The 17,889-nt window shown below is 41.3% G+C and overlaps 2 protein-coding genes across 3 annotated transcripts in view; one reads left to right on the plus strand and one right to left on the minus strand.

Annotated features, from left to right (window-relative positions):
* The window catches only part of SLC1A7 (solute carrier family 1 member 7), a gene marked incomplete at both ends in the record, with an annotated part of 56,694 nt that extends 48,094 nt beyond the window's left edge, over positions 1 to 8,600 (minus strand). Inside the window, 2 exons of the mRNA XM_082002794.1 lie at positions 7,285 to 7,364; positions 8,460 to 8,600. Of these exons, the coding sequence (XP_081858920.1) occupies positions 7,285 to 7,364; positions 8,460 to 8,600 (221 nt within the window). The remainder of the gene's footprint in view (positions 1 to 7,284; positions 7,365 to 8,459) is intronic.
* Positions 8,601 to 9,229: 629 nt separating this feature from the next.
* On the plus strand, positions 9,230 to 16,539 carry CPT2 (carnitine palmitoyltransferase 2; the record flags this gene model as incomplete). Of its 2 annotated transcripts, none has more annotated exons than XM_082002816.1 (5): positions 9,230 to 10,484; positions 11,409 to 11,489; positions 11,604 to 11,710; positions 13,962 to 15,266; positions 16,208 to 16,539. In XM_082002816.1, the coding sequence occupies exons 1-5, from the start codon at positions 10,351 to 10,353 to the stop codon at positions 16,537 to 16,539; spliced, it is 1,959 nt and encodes a 652-aa protein (XP_081858942.1). In that variant the 5' UTR covers positions 9,230 to 10,350. The 2 variants fall into 2 exon arrangements, with proteins under 2 accessions (XP_081858942.1, XP_081858943.1); XM_082002817.1 differs by having other exon boundaries at positions 13,962 to 15,202; positions 16,213 to 16,539.
* Positions 16,540 to 17,889: the final 1,350 nt, after the last annotated feature.

Below are 17,889 nucleotides of genomic sequence, written 5' to 3' on the forward strand. Positions count from 1 at the left end.
GAAAGGGCTAAGAGCTTGTTCTCACTGGGGTGAAATGTATTTTTATTATTATTATTTACATACAGTGATACACATGACAGGTAGTTCAGAAATGGTACATTATACACACTTTACGTTATCATGGAGGTACCCCACAGATTTTCCCATACTAACCCAGCAGAAGGTTTACGCTCCTCTGTTAGGGAAGAGCTGTTCCCAAGTACCAATATTTTTCTATTGGCAAGGTAGCACAGGTGGAATAGATGGAAAAATCCAGAGTCTAATAACATGAAGAAAAAGCCCTGTGTTTCCAAGAGCAGTTTAATTCTATGGAAAATACAGCTGCTTTGGTACATTATAAGACATTGTTCTGAGCAGGCTTCTCAGAGAGCTGTAGGCAGCTTTTTGCAGCTGCGCCACAGCACCTCACTAGATAATACAGTACATAAATTTGATTGCACTTGATTATGCCCCATTTTGGCAGCTGTACAAGCATAAGAACAGAGTGACTGCTATTTAGGAAAGAATGACTAGAGGGAATATTTTAACTCCTACATAGCAGAAAAGTGCAAGCCAAAACTGACCAGAAGCTTACGTTCTCTCTCCTTTCCCATTCAGTCTTCAGTTAATTATGTGAATTTGTCATGACAACATAGAAAGTATCTCTCACTACCAGGAATGGATTAGACAAAGTAGTGCTGCACATACCAGTATTATTGAGTGAATTAATTTTGGCTGTCCTCTTGGCTTAAATTTAATGATAAATAAGAAAAAAGATAGATTTCTCAGCCTTTTAGAGATCTGCATTTTCCTTCTGAACAGACTTTGTATTGACCATATAAGGCACTGATTTATAAACATGGTAGAAGGTTTAGATAGCAAATTTCGGTACTGGCCTCCGAGTGTTTGGGTCCAATTTTTCATCCCTAACAAATTGTAAGCTTAAGTAGTAAAACAGACAAATAATCTCCAGTCTGTGGTCTATTACCAGTGTCATCTACAGCTGACAGCAAGCAAAACAGTGCAGGACACAATTTACACAAGCTAATGGTCTGTCTCACAGCATGTTTTTAACCAAAACCTAAACTCCCAAAGAATATACTGTTGTTGTCAAGTTATTTAGGGTATGTCTGCACAGATAACTGCAGGCAGACACGAACTCGCCCTGCCTTCGCTCTGAGCTGCCAAGGCTGGTCCGGAAGCCATACAGCCACGTTAGTCCTTCGCATACAAGCTTGGGCGCAAAGCCATGCTAATGCGGCTATACAGCTTCCGGCATGGATCTGGCACCAGTCTGCCCAGTTTGGCTCATGAGCTAAGTGAGTTCACATCTGCCTTCACCCAGAGCATCTCCACATCCTCTTGCACAGTTTATGCCATTGTCAACTCTTCAAAAGTAACTAATGAGTCCTGAGAGACAAAAGTTGGTATGGCCCAGTACAACTGAAAAACGACAGCATTCCATTAAAACAGAATGAGCAATATTTTTCATTAGTGGGATGTTAAAATGCCAAAGCATTCCCCAAATCAGAGAACTGTAAAAAAAAATTATATGGGGAAAAGGGTACTATAATGGAGTAGGTTCTAATTAAATACTAGGCTTTAACAGCATGAGTAAGAATGACCACTCAGAAATCTGAGCAGAAGGATAAGGGATTACCAGAACTCATGGCATTATGGCCAGGAATCCCCTTAAAGAAAGACAGTTCTATATTTAGCATATCGTATTTAATTCAGCAACAAAGCCCCAGTAGTAACAATTATTTATTACTACCCCCAAATGACCCTTCAAATAAATATAAAATTTTATTAGCATACTCTTGCTTGTATTAGGCACAACATACTTTGCAGAATGAGCTTTATAATTTTAAAAAATAGAGGTCAAATCAATTATTTAGATTTTACTATAAAGGGAACAATCTTTCTATAACAGAATCTGCACATGGAAAAGTATCAAATGTCTGCTTAACATTATTTCTTAATTGTCTAGAAAATAGTTAGTGGTAAATACATTAAAAAATTAATGATTATCCTAAGCTTAAATAAAAGAAATTGCTTTTTCTAAAAGGAATATTCAGTGGCATTACAAGCCTGTTAGACAGCTGAACAGTTCAATTCTGCCCTGACAATGCTCTTCCATAAGTAGTCTCAGTGCTTACTGCTAATTATAGTCCTAGAAAACTGGGCCCAATATCTATTACCAGATAAAAACTTAATCATATAAATAAGGAGGGTGTTGAAATAAGGATGCAATATTCTGTTACATATACAGGTAGACGTACAAGACAAAGAGAACTCAATTGGTTCAGCTGGTATAAACCTGTGTACTTGGCTTTGGCCTGCTTTTCTGAAGAAGCAAGGCTTATGCAGTCAAACTCCGTGTGTGTGAGCGCCCTTACTAATAACATTTTACTTCATTTTTCTCTCAAATTACACAGAGGGGATGGAATGCTCTGAAAGAGAGAATTAGGTTCCTGTAAGGTCTGTGAAAATATATGGCTGAATACAGGAAAGAAATAACCTGTGCACTACTAGTATTATCTTGAAATAAGAACCAGGGGCTGCAAGCACTGCCTCTTCTCCAGCCTGCCTTACAGATCTGCAGCACACACGTTTTGCAATTAGTCTTCGAAGACGCAGGAGGTCTGGTGCACGTGGTGGTTCTGCCTGCCCAGAGCTCCGCAGCGCACTGGGAGCCAGCCCCGCGCCTCCCCTGCGGGCTCCCTGGCACCTCTGTGTTTTGAAGAGAGAGTTGAATTTCCTTTCTGGGCTAAACGCCACAGTGTAAGCTCTCTGCCTGCTGGAAGGAATCCATGCCAAAAAGAAGCATTATAAATGCCGCAGCCGTGGTAAATTTTTCAGTCAGACTTTGCAGCTTCTTCAAAACCTCAGTCACAAGAAAATACAAAGTTGTAACAGATCAAGTTTCAGTAACGGCCTCCCTCCCAAAAAAGTCAATGCAGTTATGCTTACTGAAAATCAAGTGTCTGGCCCACTGGAAGTCTATCAATACAAAACTGGTAACGTGAGATGAAGATGGTGGGGCGGGGAACAGGCGCAAGGACAAAGGTGTGATGCTCCAAAGGGAGGTGACAACGCACAAGTTATGGCACAGTACCTGCCGTCATGGCTGGCCTGCGCTTGAGCCAGCACCCATGCCTGGAGCTGCTGGCACAGACAGGATTTGGTCAGAGGGTTTGTGCTATCTTTAGCAAATGTGAGAGGATATTAATGGGAAAGTTGAGTGTTTGTTCCTCTCCCAGTTTTTTTGCTTCATGCAGAGCACAAAGACATTGACATTAGATTTGGTTATTTCAAGCATTTAAGAAGTTGAAAGCTGAAGCGATGCACAGGTACCTCTGCCAACCAACTTGTCCTGAAAGCACCACCTGCAGATGAAGGATACGTGTGTGTGTGTGTGACGTTTATAATTAACCATAGCGAAAGAAAGCAGATATTATTTTCTGAGTAGGCAGCACTCCCAGAAAGCGCCTCGGAGGAAGGGCCTCCCAGGCGCAGAGGTCCTCCCATCCTCGGCTCGTGGTTCCTCAGGCTTCTAGAGAGAGCCACCTCCTGGCTACCAGCTGTAAGACAGACTGAGCCTCCCCGCGCCGGGAAATGCAGCAGGTGAAAGGAAAGATGGTTTAACAAATTTGAGCACCTTGGGCCAGCTGGTCAGCAGATGCCTGTCTGAAGACCTAGACCCATGGGTTTTTAAACATATCAGAGGGCTCAGGGCAGGATGCACTTTGTGCCCCTGTACTCGGCACTGGTGAGGCTGCACCTCGAATACTGTGTTCAGTTTTGGGCCCCTCACTACAAGAAGGACATTGAGGTGCTTGAGCGTGTCCAGAGAATGAAGCTGGTGAGGGTTCTGGAGAAAAAATTTTATGAGGAGAGGCTGAGGGAACTGGGGTTGTTCGATCTGGAGAAGAGGAGGCTGAGGGGAGACCTTATGGCTCTCTACAACTACCTGACAGGGGGCTGTGGTGAGGTGGGTGTTGGTCTCTTCTCCCAAGTAACCAGCAATAGGATGAGAGGAAATGGCCTCAAGCTGCGACTGGGGAGGTTTAGATTGGATATTAGGAAAAATTTCTTCACCGAGAGGGTGGTCAAGCATTGGAACAGGCTGCCCAGGGAAGTGGTGGAGTCGCCATGCCTGGAAATGTTCAAAAAACGTGTGGATGTGGCACTTCAGGACATGGTTTAGGGGGCATGGTGGCGCTGGGTTAACAGTTGGACTTGGTGATCTTGAAGGTCCCTTCCAACCTTAATGTGATTCTGAGAACCACTTCTGTCAGTGCCACATAGTGTGTGCTTGAAAACCTAGGATGTTTGCTGAACCTCTTGCATATAACGGAGAAATACTATTTGCATTGCAGTTGTCAAATGAGGATCAAGGCATCTATCCCAAAGTGAGTGAGGGAACTTTAGATCTCCTGCAGTCAATTTTTCAGGCTGGTTGAGGAGATGCCCTTGTCCAGCTGCAGTAAGAGCTCAGGCAGAGTGTAACTGTGTAACTGTGAATTCAGATTTGGCTCCTATGCTCTCTGAGCTCTCTTAATATTCCCATTCCCAGTTTTAAAGGTAGTATCCTATGTTTATACACACAATAAGTACTGTACATCTGGCAACTGAAGGGTCTAAAATTTTATCCTGTAACACTCCCCTACTGTGTATTCCTAGGGCAAATACAAATGGTCAGACTATTTGTTACAATTTCTTTCTTTATGTTGCTAACAGAAGCAGCATCCTTTGTTATGTGAGTACCTGTTCTCATCACGGAGAAGAGCAAGCTCCATACACGAGACACTTAGTGGATACTAATAGGTACGAACAGGGCTAAACCTCAGACAGAGGATGGGCGAAATCAATATATAGTTCTTTCAGAGTCATTGTATGATGCTATGAAGCTTTTTTATGTAACCAGATAACTGAAATAGTATCAACCCCCATCCTTAAAGAAGGTCTATGTCACAACAAAAACTTATGAAGCGCTCAAACTGGAAGGCTAGTTTTACTGGTGATTTCACCAATTTCAAGATATTTTCTGTCTGTGGGAAAACAAAAAATAAGACCACAGGTGACAGCAGATACCAGAAACGGGTACAGGAACTCTAGGATGCAGCACTTTCAAGTGCTGGGACAGAGTTGGGTAAGACATTGTACATTGAAGAAACAGTCTCCTGTTGTTCAACTGCTTTCTTCTGTGTTCAGGAACTTTTAAAATGAACAATTCAATCAGAGATACCTGACTATATAATCAGTTTCTCCTTCCTAATGCATACAATCTGCAAAGTTCCTGTTTTAATTCTCTAACTACCAGGTCAAAAGAGGAATAGGACAAATTTTCAGCCACTTCTGTTTAAGGTTGGATTTGTGTTAGTGACCTGTAAGTGCAAGATTTTCTAGTGTATTATCAGTCTTCTGAGCCACACACTTGCCAGCTTTTACTTCTGCCACAACCCTTCAAGATAAACTCTGGACTTGAAGACAGTGTATTTTGCACTCTTTTAACCCTCCTTTCTTACCTTCCCTTTTCTTTACAAGTTTTTTTTTTACTTGTTAGTTCAAGAAAAAACTTGCACTAACTTCAACTAGGAGACTAAAATTAGAGCTTGGTGCTGTAGCCCTGGATTTTGTAAACAATAATACAGAGTAATTTAGAAGATAATTTAAATGTCATTGTTCCCACAAGACTGGATGAGAATATTCCAAATCCACAAAGAAATTTAGTTTAAATGTATATGTAGACTGGTAAAAACGCAGAGCACTGGTTTACTCATTTTATGAAATATATGTGCAGGAAATATTGTGCTTGTGGAAAAAAACACCACTGTACAAGAATGTAATTGTATCTGGAGTATTTTTTGTTTGCAAAAACCTGAAATTTCAGTATGCAATAGCAAGTGATGGTTAGTTTGTTATACAGGGAGATAGACTCATGCTGTCTTACAATGAGAGCTAATCCCTTTGAAGATCTATAAAGTTTCTTCTCTTCCTTCCTGAGAATGCGGTCCATTAGTTCTAACAGTGCGGCTCAGAGATTTGCTCCTGACACATCTGTAGGTAACGTAGAGCTATCACAGGCTATGTCAGAGCAGCTCGTCCCCACTGTGCTGCTTCTCCTCCTGGAATCTCTAAAAAACAAGGGGATTTAAAGAACTATACATTTTAGGGAAGGGCACATGACTGCTCCAACCCTTTTCTGGCCTTACTATGTCACTTCCTCATGTGAGATTCTTGTTGTTCTTGGAAAAACTCTCCTTTCTCCTCTCAAAAAAAATCTAACGTATTTTGTCTTGATGTTCTCTAGCTGCGTGGGACAGAACCAGGTATGAGTCCATGGTCATACTATGGCCAGTTCTAGGCATGCAAGCACCATGAATCAGCCTCATCCTGTGAAAAAACATGAGAAAGTAGAGGTAAAAGTAGATGATTTAAAAATAAAATTAGTGCTGGCTTGTGTTTATTTTCAGCAGCTCTCAACGATCGGAAGCCTAGAAACTTATCTTTCTACTAAAATGGAAGATGAGTTTTTGGCATATGTATTTTGTTCTGGAAGCTGAGGCTTCAAAGAAAGGCACCAAAGAGTGCAAGATTTTTTTCATAGATCTGGTTAGGTAAAGTTAGATTTGTTACTCTCCATCTCTCCTTCTCTCTTCTCTCAGCGTTGGGCTGAGAGCTTTTGGTCATCCAACTGGTATTTGTGACTGTAGTCAGTTGGAAGACAAAACAAATTCAGATAAGACAAAAAGCTATCCTAAATTATGACCACTCACTACAAAGACAGCTACCATGCACCATCCCTCAGCACCAGGATCTAGATCATTAATCCTGCCACCGATAAAGTGGCATCGCTAAAGGTTCTGCCTTTAATGTACTACAAAATCACTTTCACTTCCAGCTGAAGTCAGGCACATATCATCTTATTTGTATGGTGTATTATTTAAATTGTTTAGATTTAAGGTAGGCTTTTTGATAAGATGTGTTATTTATTTTATATTATATATTTAACTTCTAGTTAGCTTGAAGGAAAAAGTCCTCCCATTACAAGGAAAGAAGAACATCAATTAAAAAAACCTCATGAGTTTTATAAGAAAATAATTCCTACATGAGGTATTGCATAAGTATTCCTATTGATTAAAAAATATGTTCATAGCTCCACTATAAATATGAATGTACAGCAGTCAGTAATGGTCCTGGCACTTTGACATTAATTCAGTTAAAGCCAAAATAGTGGTGATGACATGTCTCATTTAGGAAACTTCAAAAGGTGTTGGAACAATCATTGATGAAACTTACCTTGAGACAACCAGTGGGAGAATCAACATTTTCAGCATCCTCATCAGTAACTCACCAGGAAACTGGAAATAACTAATTTCCTAGAAATACATGGAGATATACATGCTTATTGTTTTGAGATAAAGAGTATCTGTCCTGCTAGAGCTGTGGATCAGATAATGTTGGTAAAATCTGCAGCGTTGGTATATAAGGTGGCAAAGATAGTAGGCTTTAAAAGATCATTTTAAAATTAATTAGATTACATATTGTGTTGTAATTCAACAAACACACACTACGTTGTTCATTCCTTTACAAAGGAAGGCAAAAATGAAGTCTTGGGGACTGACTCTTGGGGACTACTGTTAATAGGTTGCCCTGAATAGTCTCTTCATTCTGCATTTTGTGTGTTTTGCTAGATGTGTATGTTTTGCTAGATGTGTATGTTTTGCTAGATGTGTATGAAGCTACTGCTTCATAAAGATGTTCAGACAAAAGTTAGCAGCAGAACAAAGAATTGTTTTAGTTTAGTCATATTTATTAAGTGCTATATTTTTTAATTGAGAATTATATTTTGTGCTCAACAATGCACTCAGCAATGCATGTTGCCTTCATTCTGTCTAACACAGCAGAAAGAAATGAGTACCTGCAAAGAGCATAGTTGAAGTATGCTGCAGCAGAAATCCCCAAGTGACTTTAATAACATGGTCTGTTAATGATGGGAAATCTCAAATTTATTAATACAAAATACCATTGGCGTAATATAAACATCTGTACCTCTGTACATCTGATGATGAAAAATATTCCCAGTGTTTTCTTTAGATGTACATATTCCAAGGTAATATAAAATCCAACTAATATATTGCACCTCCATTTTTTAACAGGTCTATATTAGATTTCATCTAGCTTAAACACTCACTATTATCATCCGTACTTGCAACATTATAATATGCTTATGCTAGACTTACAGGTGTCTTAAAGACCAGAACCCTTCGCAAACGTATTGTTTGAGAATGTGTGAGAAGACCCCAAGAACAGTGTAGATTAACAAACGAATGAAATTAAACAAATTTAACAAACACACATATGTGCTTTTTAACTTCAAAAGTCCATCGTTAAGTTCCACAAGTTGCTATATCTTTTGTTACGTAAGCATGATATTTTCTCTGTAGTGACACGCTCTGCTGTGCCACACATACCTGCTGGGAGAGTCGTCTCGTCCTCAGGAAGAATCCGAGAAGACAGCCAATGGTGACTGACAACACCGAGAGAATGAGCAAACCATTTCTTTTACAAACATCCTTGATCCGAGCGAGGATTGCATCAAAAGCCACTGCCATGCTGTCCTCCGTGCTCTTTGGAGAAGAATCAGCATCCCATGGAGAGAGAATTCACTAGTTCCTCTTGTTTGGGCAGACAGATCTAGCTCTGTATAGATCAGATCAAAGCGCTTCCAGTTCTGCTTAGCTGACCTGCAAGGTCACCCCTCTGCCAATAGCCACCAAGCAAGCAGCCGGCATTATTGTTCCAAATTAATACCAACAATCCTATTATCAACTACATCATTAAGAGCCTGGAAGAAGATTAGGGGACTCTGGAAAATTAGAACAGAATGCAGTAGTATTTCTGAAACAAGACTGGTTCAAAACAAAGGGACACTCCAGAGAGAAAGACGGTGTTTGAGCACATTCCTCAGTCTCCCCAGTTTGGGGGTTGGATATCCAAACCTAGAAACTGAGAGTCATGCATTTAAACAGGTAAAAATAATATAACTGCAGAGTTTTTCTAAAGGGCAGAGCGGGTAACATTTTGAACTGGACTATCACAACAGGGCAAGCTAGGTGAAACTGAACTTCATTAATTAAAGCAGGCTTGGGTTTTTTGTTTTCATGGCAAAAACAAAAGGCTGAAGGAGTAGCCTAAGAGACACACATCAAAGAGAAAATAGCTATATACTGAAACACACATGGACACCTTCTGGCATTTGGCATTTATTGTCTTGGAAGTGAAATGATTTCACTTTTCTTCCAACCACTATGTTGATTAGAGTGGGGCCAATTTACTTTCAGAGGATTATCAGACTAAGCCACAGGGATTGCTTTCCTTTCTGTGTCCGCATTCAATCCCAATGCTGATTTTTATGCTAATGGGTGTCTGATAAAAATACACCACCATAACTGTCCGCCATGCCACGCTTTCCTACCGAACCATTTCTGTAGTTTCTGGCTTATTCTAATATTATTCAGTGTTTCTATAGAAAATACTCCATACAGTGCAACAAAATAATGTGTTTACAGTATTTTATTTTATACTGTAATACAGTATTTGTTGTTACATGCTTACATTTCTCATGCTCTCAAAAAGCTCATGAGAGATTAAATTGTTCTCTTTGGAGGCAAGATCTGAATACTGTATGGTCAGTAAGACATACAGACACACACCAAAAAAAAAAAAAAGTAGAAGAGAGAAAAAATATGTGGAGCCTATATGCTGAACGAGACGATCACAGAAAATTTTATTAATGTATAAGAGGACTAAACTAATGTTGCACCGTCCCACTCCAGGCATTTTCTAATACCAGGCACATTGCTACCTCGAAGGCATGCATCGAGTATGCTTTCCAAATGAAGTAATAACAAAAAAATGCTTAATGAAATCAGGCCGACCTCCAGGCCAGCTGTAACCCTCAGTTTTCACCCTGGAGAAGCCCCTGCCGGGCAGAGGAGCCGGTACTGCCCGAGGCCCGCTCGGGCAGGAGAGGGCTCGGGGGAACCCCTCCGTGCCGCGGGGCCTGGCCACCATTTGCCGGAGCCCCCGCCCGCTTCTTCCCCGGGCGGCTTTCGGGGAACAAGCCCCAGGGCCTCGGTGTGAACGTGCCGCGAGGTGTGAGCCGCCGCCTCCGCCCCGCCGCGGGGCGTTGTGAGCTCACGCCGAACCGGTCCGGGCGCTCCGCAGCGCCGGGAGGAGCGCACCCGCTCAACCGCCCGACCGGGAAGCTGGCTGGGGTCGCGGCAGCCGCTCCCTCGGACCCCGGGGCGGCAGCGAAGGGCGAAGCGCGGGCGACGCCTCACGGCCTCTGACGCGGGCATCATGGCGGCGCGGCAGCTGCTGCTGCGGCGGGCGGCGGCGGCGCGCTGGCGGCGGGGCTACAGCAGCGCGGGCGCTGCCGAGTACCTGCACCGCAGCATCGTGCCCACCATGCATTACCAGAAGAGCCTGCCCAGGTACGGCGGGCGGCGCCCCGCTCCCCGGTGCGCCCGCGGCGTCCCCTTGCCCTCCGGAACGGCCCGTCCCGCGGCCTCCGGAGGCGCCGCCGGGCGGGGGCCGGGGCAAGGCCTGGGGAGAGCGTCCTCTGGGGAGCGAGCGTCACTGCCAGCTCCGGGCGGCCGCCGAGGGCGGCCGGCGGGCCGGGCTCCCGGGGGGACGCGGGCAGAGGGCGGTGGCGGCCGTGAGGGGCCGGCGGCCCTGGGGGTCCGCTACGAGGAGAGAAAATGCCTTCCCGCGCGTTTGTGTACAGCCGCGCTCGGGGTGGGCTACGCGCTTCTTGTTTGTGCGTGCTCTTCCTAAATCACGGTGGAGAGGAATGATTTTCGTTTGTAAAGCGTAAACGTAACTATAAGCCTAGTACTGAAACATCCCTTCAGGTTGCAAAGTAACCTCCGTGAGTGCAATAGATTTATTTAATAAAGTAGAGCACTTTCATGTTTAGGCTGAGAGGAAGATGACAAAGATGCTGATTAGGAACTTTGCAAGAGTGGATGTTAGCACCCAGCAGTGAGGACATGTCCCGATGAAGGGGTGGCTACTGAACTAAGCTTCCTTCCCATATAGTTGCATCTCCTTGCAACAGTTCATGTCACTGTATTCCTTGTAAGGTATTAAGACTCTTCACTGCAATACCTTCGTAACAAGACAGTCAAGTTGTTTTTCTACCTTGTTTTCCAAGAACTTTATGCTGTGATGACCTGTGTCCATCTATTCCCTTTCTTCTCTTCTTCCACAAGAAACTTTGGAGCCATTTGGATAATACGGAGTATAAGGAAGGATAGGGAAGAGGAGAGGCCAAGAGAAACTACTGTGTAAGAAACTCAGGTTTCATTAGTACCGTTGCTCATAAAGTGCATGTCTTTCTGTTCCCCTTCCTTCAGACTGCCGGTTCCCAAACTAGAAGATACAATTAGGAGGTATCTGAATGCACAGAAACCGCTTTTAAATGATGATCAGTTCAGGTATGGAAAAACAAGATATGCATATTGCAGTATCATGTGCTGCTTCAAAGCCAGGTGTTACATACAAAAAATAGGACTTTGTGACAGCATTTTGACTTTTATTGATTGCTGTAGGAAAACTGAAGAACTTGCTCATCGCTTTGAAAAGGGAATTGGAAGAGAGCTGCATGAGAAACTGGTTGCTCAAGACAACCAGAACAAGCATACTAGTTACATCACAGGTATGTTTGCCTACTGAATATTGGAGTCTGTAGATAAACATGCTTGATAACAGACAGCTCATAATGCTACAGATAAAATAGGCTGAAGCTTAAGTTCTCAACTCCATAAACTTGGATTAACATGCTGTGAATACTGTTTGTGGCTGTATTTGAGCAAATTCTGAGTCTCTGGTGGAAAGAAGAATGCTAATCATCTAACTTGTATATATCAGAATTCTGGATAAATGGGTATTGGAGAAACAGTATTTTTTCACGAGTTGCTGTATTTAAATTTGAGTTTACAGGGATTATCTTTTTTCTTTTTCAATTGCTGTCTATTTATGTTTAGGTTAATAGAGGAGCTTAACGGGTAACTTCCCTTAAGGAAACTAAAGCAATCATTTTCAAATAATCCATGTTACTTGGAAAAAAACCTGAACTCTGTGTGGTGCTCAGAGAATATGACTAAGCTTTGGGAGGCAGAAGTGGTCAGTGCTCTGGACATAAACCCCCTCAAAACTACAAAACCATATTCTTTTAAAGAGCAAAAGAAAAGGAGCAACAGAAAGAGGAAGATGAGAATAAAGAAAAATAAATTAAGAGAGGGAGAGCATGCATATATTTTTTTGATTTATTCTTCCTTATTATTGCTTCCATGGACTTCCAAATACAAGTGTCTGCTTATGAAAGTATTGGATGGATAGCAACAGAGGTGGAAATATTCAAATACCTGTGGAAGTAGAAGTTTGCATGTTGCCCAGCGGATGCACTTCTATCCTTGCTATCTGTTGACTCTACCTGTAAGGGTGTTAGCTACCACAAATTCCATAGAGAATACCAGACTATTTCACAAAAGCTGCTGTTCATTTTGTTACCTTTTACTTTCCATTCACTTTGAACAACATCTGGGGTTTTAACTGGTGGCTTTATGGTGTTTGTCAGTGCTAATCAGCATGCTGCTTTTTGTCTGTGAACTGTGAGGTGTTTGTATTTCTTTTTGTTTAGTTGTTATTCTTTTTTAGGCCTCATAAAAGACCTGCTCCACTTGAAATTGGTTTCTGAAACTATGTATAGTTGCTTCCACCCTGGACTTTCAAGTCCAAGGTTAAAAGGCTATGTGATGATGATGGGTGTGGTTTTAAAACTGTAGATGAATGCTAGTTACTCACCTGGGATTAAAATTATAACTTAGGTCCTTGAGTTACGTGTTGCCCTTCTTACAGCCCAGCTAGAAGGTTCTACCAGGGACTGATGCAGGCTTGGAATAATACTTTTTAATACATCAGCTGCCTTGAGATGAAGTTGGTGTGCACTTGCCTCCTTCGTCTGCATCCAGTCAGTGTGCAATAGCAGAGCTTGCTGAGTTTGAAGTTGTTAATGATGATGAAATACAACCTACTTAAAAAAAAACCCTTCTCTGCCTATGCCCCCTGGATTTTCACTTATCATAGGCAGGTGTAAAGATATGAGTACTTTTTAGAGTTATGATTGATTCCATTGGTTTTGGCAAGCACAGAGCCTTTGGGTCACATTCATGCTTCTTGATATACTGACAGACTGTCTAAAAGACCTGTGGGTATCAAATGTAATTCTGCTTTCCAAAGGCTTTTCTGGGCCTAGAATAACTGTGAGGTCCTCCTCTAACCTCATCTTTTTGCCAGCTTGAGAGACTGATGGTAACCCATGGGTGTCAAGAGTTTTGCCCTATGGTGATCATTTTAGTGGACAGAATGAGGAAGGTAGTGGAAATGCAAGACAGCAAGTGTAGGTGGAGGAATGCTGCCAGGAATGAGGGAGACACTGGATCAGGAAAAAAGGTGGTTCTAAAGAGAAGCATGCCCTCAGTCACAGAGAGTTGCAGAAATTAATACCTTAAGAGTAGGTAAAGGCATGTTCCACTCCAAATGTGAGGTGTGCACAAAATACAGTGCTAGGGAGCTGCATTGTATGTCATGGGAGTTACGGTTTATCACTGAGCCATATAGGAAACATGGAAATTCACCCTCGTTGCTAATGACATTGAAAGTCTTGATATGGATTACTCCAAATACAGTATTTTTACAATTAGCCAACAGTACCTTTCTTTATAATTGGAGATTGCGAAAATCCTTAGGGGAATTACTGCATATGTTTGTCTTGTTTGTATGAAGTTAGGTAGGTGTTTATTCATGATTGTTGTTGGAGACAGGGTGTTGACTACTACATGAACCTCTGGTCTGACCCAGTAAACTGCTTTTATGTTCTGACCTATTTCTCAACTCTCCATTTTCAGGTCCCTGGTTTGACATGTACCTAAAAGCACGTGAACCTGTTGTTTTGAATTTTAATGCATTTATGTCTTTTAATTCTGATCCGAAATCTGAATATAACGATCAGCTCATACGAGCTACGAACATGACTGTTTCTGCTATACGTTTTATGAAGACTTTCAGAGCTGGTTGTCTTGAACCAGAGGTTTTTCACCTCAATCCAGAAAAAAGTGACACTCAGATCTTTAAAAAAATTATCCGATTTGTGCCGCCTTCACTTTCTTGGTTTGGTGCCTACATGGTCAATGCATACCCCCTAGATATGTCTCAGTACTTCAGGCTTTTCAATTCTACGCGTCTGCCGAAGGTCAACAGAGATGAGCTTTTTACAGATGAAAAGGCAAAACATTTATTAGTACTGAGAAATGGGAATTTTTACATATTTGATGTTATTGATAGAGATGGAAGTATGCTGAAACCTTCAGAAATACAAGCACACTTGAAATACATCCTTAATGACAACAGTCCAGCCCCGGCCTTCCCTCTTGGCTACCTCTCTAGTGAAAACCGAGATACATGGGCATTGCTGAGAAAGAATCTACTGGATAATGGCAATGAAGAAGCTCTTCAAAAAGTAGACTCTGCTTTGTTTTGTTTAAGTTTAGATGATTTTCCCATTAAAGACTTTGTGCACTTGTCCCACACTATGTTGCACGGAGATGGTGCTAACCGCTGGTATGACAAATCCTTTAATCTTATCATAACTAAGGATGGCACTGCAGGAATTAATTTTGAACATTCCTGGGGAGATGGCGTGGCTGTGCTTAGGTTCCAGAATGAGGTTTTTAAAGATAGCACCAAGGCACCAGCCATCAGCCCCCAGTCCCAGCCTGCTTCAGTAGACTCTTCTAGAGCAGTGCAGAAACTTGACTTTAAGCTGAATGATGCCTTAAAAGCAGGAATTACCAAAGCCAAACAGAAATTTGATGCCAATGTAGAAGCCCTGTCACTTAATCTGATTCAGTTCCGTGAAGGGGGCAAGGACTTCCTAAAGCAGAAAAAGGTAAGCCCAGATGCTGTGGCTCAGCTTGCCTTCCAGATGGCTTTCCTTCGACAATACAATCAGACTGTTGCTACATATGAGTCTTGTAGTACTGCAGCTTTCAAACATGGTCGTACAGAAACTATACGACCTGCCTCAGTCCATACAAAGAAATGTTCAGAAGCTTTTGTCAGGGAACCGTCCAAACATAGCACAGAAGAGCTTCAGAAGTTGATAGTGGAGTGCTCAAAATACCATGGCCGTTTGACAAAAGAAGCTGCTATGGGTAAGTAGGAAGATATCAAACACTCTTGCTTTTGCACTAAAACATCTATTAAGGTTGCTGTAAATGTTTACTTCACAACTAAATAATTTAATTTTGATGGAGGTCTTAGACCTCCATGTCAAGTTAACATAAACTTGACAAAAAACGTAGCAGAAGGCTGCAGTTTATTATGCATTCTCATTTCTTGATGGAGGAGAATGCCTCTGTGCATCCCATTTCACTTTTAGTGTGTTGAGAATTTTTTATACTTTGGTTTTTGTCCTTATGGCAGCTGGGATAGCTGAAGATGTGATAAATACTTAGTGCATGTTGTACTCCCCAAGGCAACCAAGAACTTTGGCTTTATGTCTGAGGAGTTACTATCTTATCCCTGCAGGGGATAAAGGCTTTAACAAGTTCCAAATCCAACTAATTCTTTGGCTGTGCTCCTCCTGGTATTTTTCTAAATGATTTCTTTTGAATTGTCCTTCACAGAAGCATAACTGCTATTGTTTCGGTAAAATTGACTGTTGAACATTACCCCATAGAGTCGAAAATTTGCCTCCTTTTGTTGATGCAAGATCTTCCTCTTTATACTATAAATTTTAGGAAAGCCTTTCTCCGTTTAAAACAACTTAGATATGTTTTTTTTAATTAACTATTTAATTAAAGAATTAATTAAAGAATACGATGTATTATTAAAATTGTCTGTTAACATTGCACTATGTTTACTGTCATGAGTCCTGGTTGAGGCTAGCAGTAAAACAGCAAGCCCTCATTCCCTGGGATACATGCATTGAAAGTGCAGAATGTCTGGGTTCTGAAAAATAATTCCTGCTAATATGAAAATAAACCCCAGTCTATAGACCTCCTATTCTGTGGCTGAAAAACAATGCAATGTCAAAATAAGTGAGTTTACTTCCCATATCATCTCTCTAATACTTGTCATTTTATTTTCACAGGTCAGGGATTTGACCGACATCTTTTTGGCTTGCGCTATTTAGCCTTATCCAAAGGTACTGCACTGCCTGATTTCTATCAAGACCAAGCCTATGCTCGGCTTAATCACAACATCATTTCTACAAGCACCTTGAGTAGCCCAGCTGTGCAGTTGGGAGGGTTTGGCCCAGTGGTGTCTGATGGCTTTGGAGTAGGGTATCAGGTACATGATGATTGGATAGGTTGTAATGTTTCCTCTTACCCAACTAGGAATGGTAAAGAATTCCTTCAGTGTATATACAAGTCACTAGAAGATATCTTTAATGTTTTAAAGGGCAAGAAAATAGGTAGTTAGACATAAAAACATTGCAGCACTTTACAGTTGCAGTACAAAATGCAGACTCTGTCTAATTGGCATACTAATCAGTGTTAAATGTGGCTGAGACTGCCCAGCTTAATTGTCTTCCTTTATCTTCATTGAACTTGGATACCTTTAGATTCACTATGAAATTTGTACCTATTTTTAAGAAATAAGGTATAGACCTTGAATGCATGTCAGGAAATACAAACATTCACAATGTCAAAATTAAGCAACAGATCCATCTGTTCCAACAGATCCATATGTTCTTAAAACACATTTAAAATAAAAAGCATTGTTACTGAGTTTACGAACCTGGAACATCTGTGTTCCATGAGCGTTTAGACAGACAACAGCACTGTGATACCATTCTTAAATGGTTTGATTTTAGAAAAATCTATGCAATACTTTTAAATATGAAAGAGTGGTTACATTTGCACTCTTGCAGTAAGCTTGCTTACTAACTTGTCACAATTTTATCTTTAAACTTGAATCGATATCAGATATGATTGTGCATCAACTATTTGAAGCCTCTCCACTGTAACAGCTTTTTGAGAAACAAAAAATGAAGTGGGAGGCTTTATGTAACCTGCAGTCACTAACTGTGTTGTTAAATTGACTGGAAAAGACTGTATTGTAATAAAGCTATCTATTAATAACCAGAGTTATTTTATTGCCATATCGAAATTATACAGTATGGGTAGTCCCTTTATCCCATCAATAACTCATGTTTCTTATAAAGGGTGAAAAGAATACTACTGAAAGCATTCTGCAATGTTGGCTCTGCCCTTTCCATACATGAAGTCTGTCCAATAATCTGCTTTTGTTTTGCTATGTAAACCTGTGGTCTTGTGCCTTAAAAAAGAAAAATCACTGAACTTTATCTTTTGGGGGTTTCTCTCTCTCCAAACTTCCTCTTGGAAGGTGGAAGTGGAAAAGTAAGCTAAACAATGTTTTCCCATCTCTTCTATCAGCTAGAACTTTTGATGTTACTTTCTGTAGCAAATGCTAGAGTCTTTGTGCCTAGAGCTGCGTCTTCAATGCATTGGGCCTTGTTGCAGAGATTCTGAAGACTAAGGCTTATCAGAACTCTCTGAAAGATTGCAGGAGAGCTTGAGCATAGACATCATAGACATCAGTGAGATGAAACTGATGCAGAGAGGTTCCTCATGTGCTGTTCACAGCTACAAAGTAGGTGATAGCAAAAGGGGAAGGGGTCTTCATCAGTCAAGAAGCCAATGGTGCTCAAAGTTGCTGGAATTACAACACAGATGCCCTTTGCATGCAATACTCCTTTTTGCACAAAATTTATTATGGTATGTATAACTTGAACTCCTCTGCCTTTTA

This window comes from Phaethon aethereus (genome assembly GCF_964289735.1).
Source record: "Phaethon aethereus genome assembly, chromosome: 8".
NCBI classification, from domain to species: Eukaryota; Metazoa; Chordata; class Aves; order Phaethontiformes; family Phaethontidae; genus Phaethon; species Phaethon aethereus.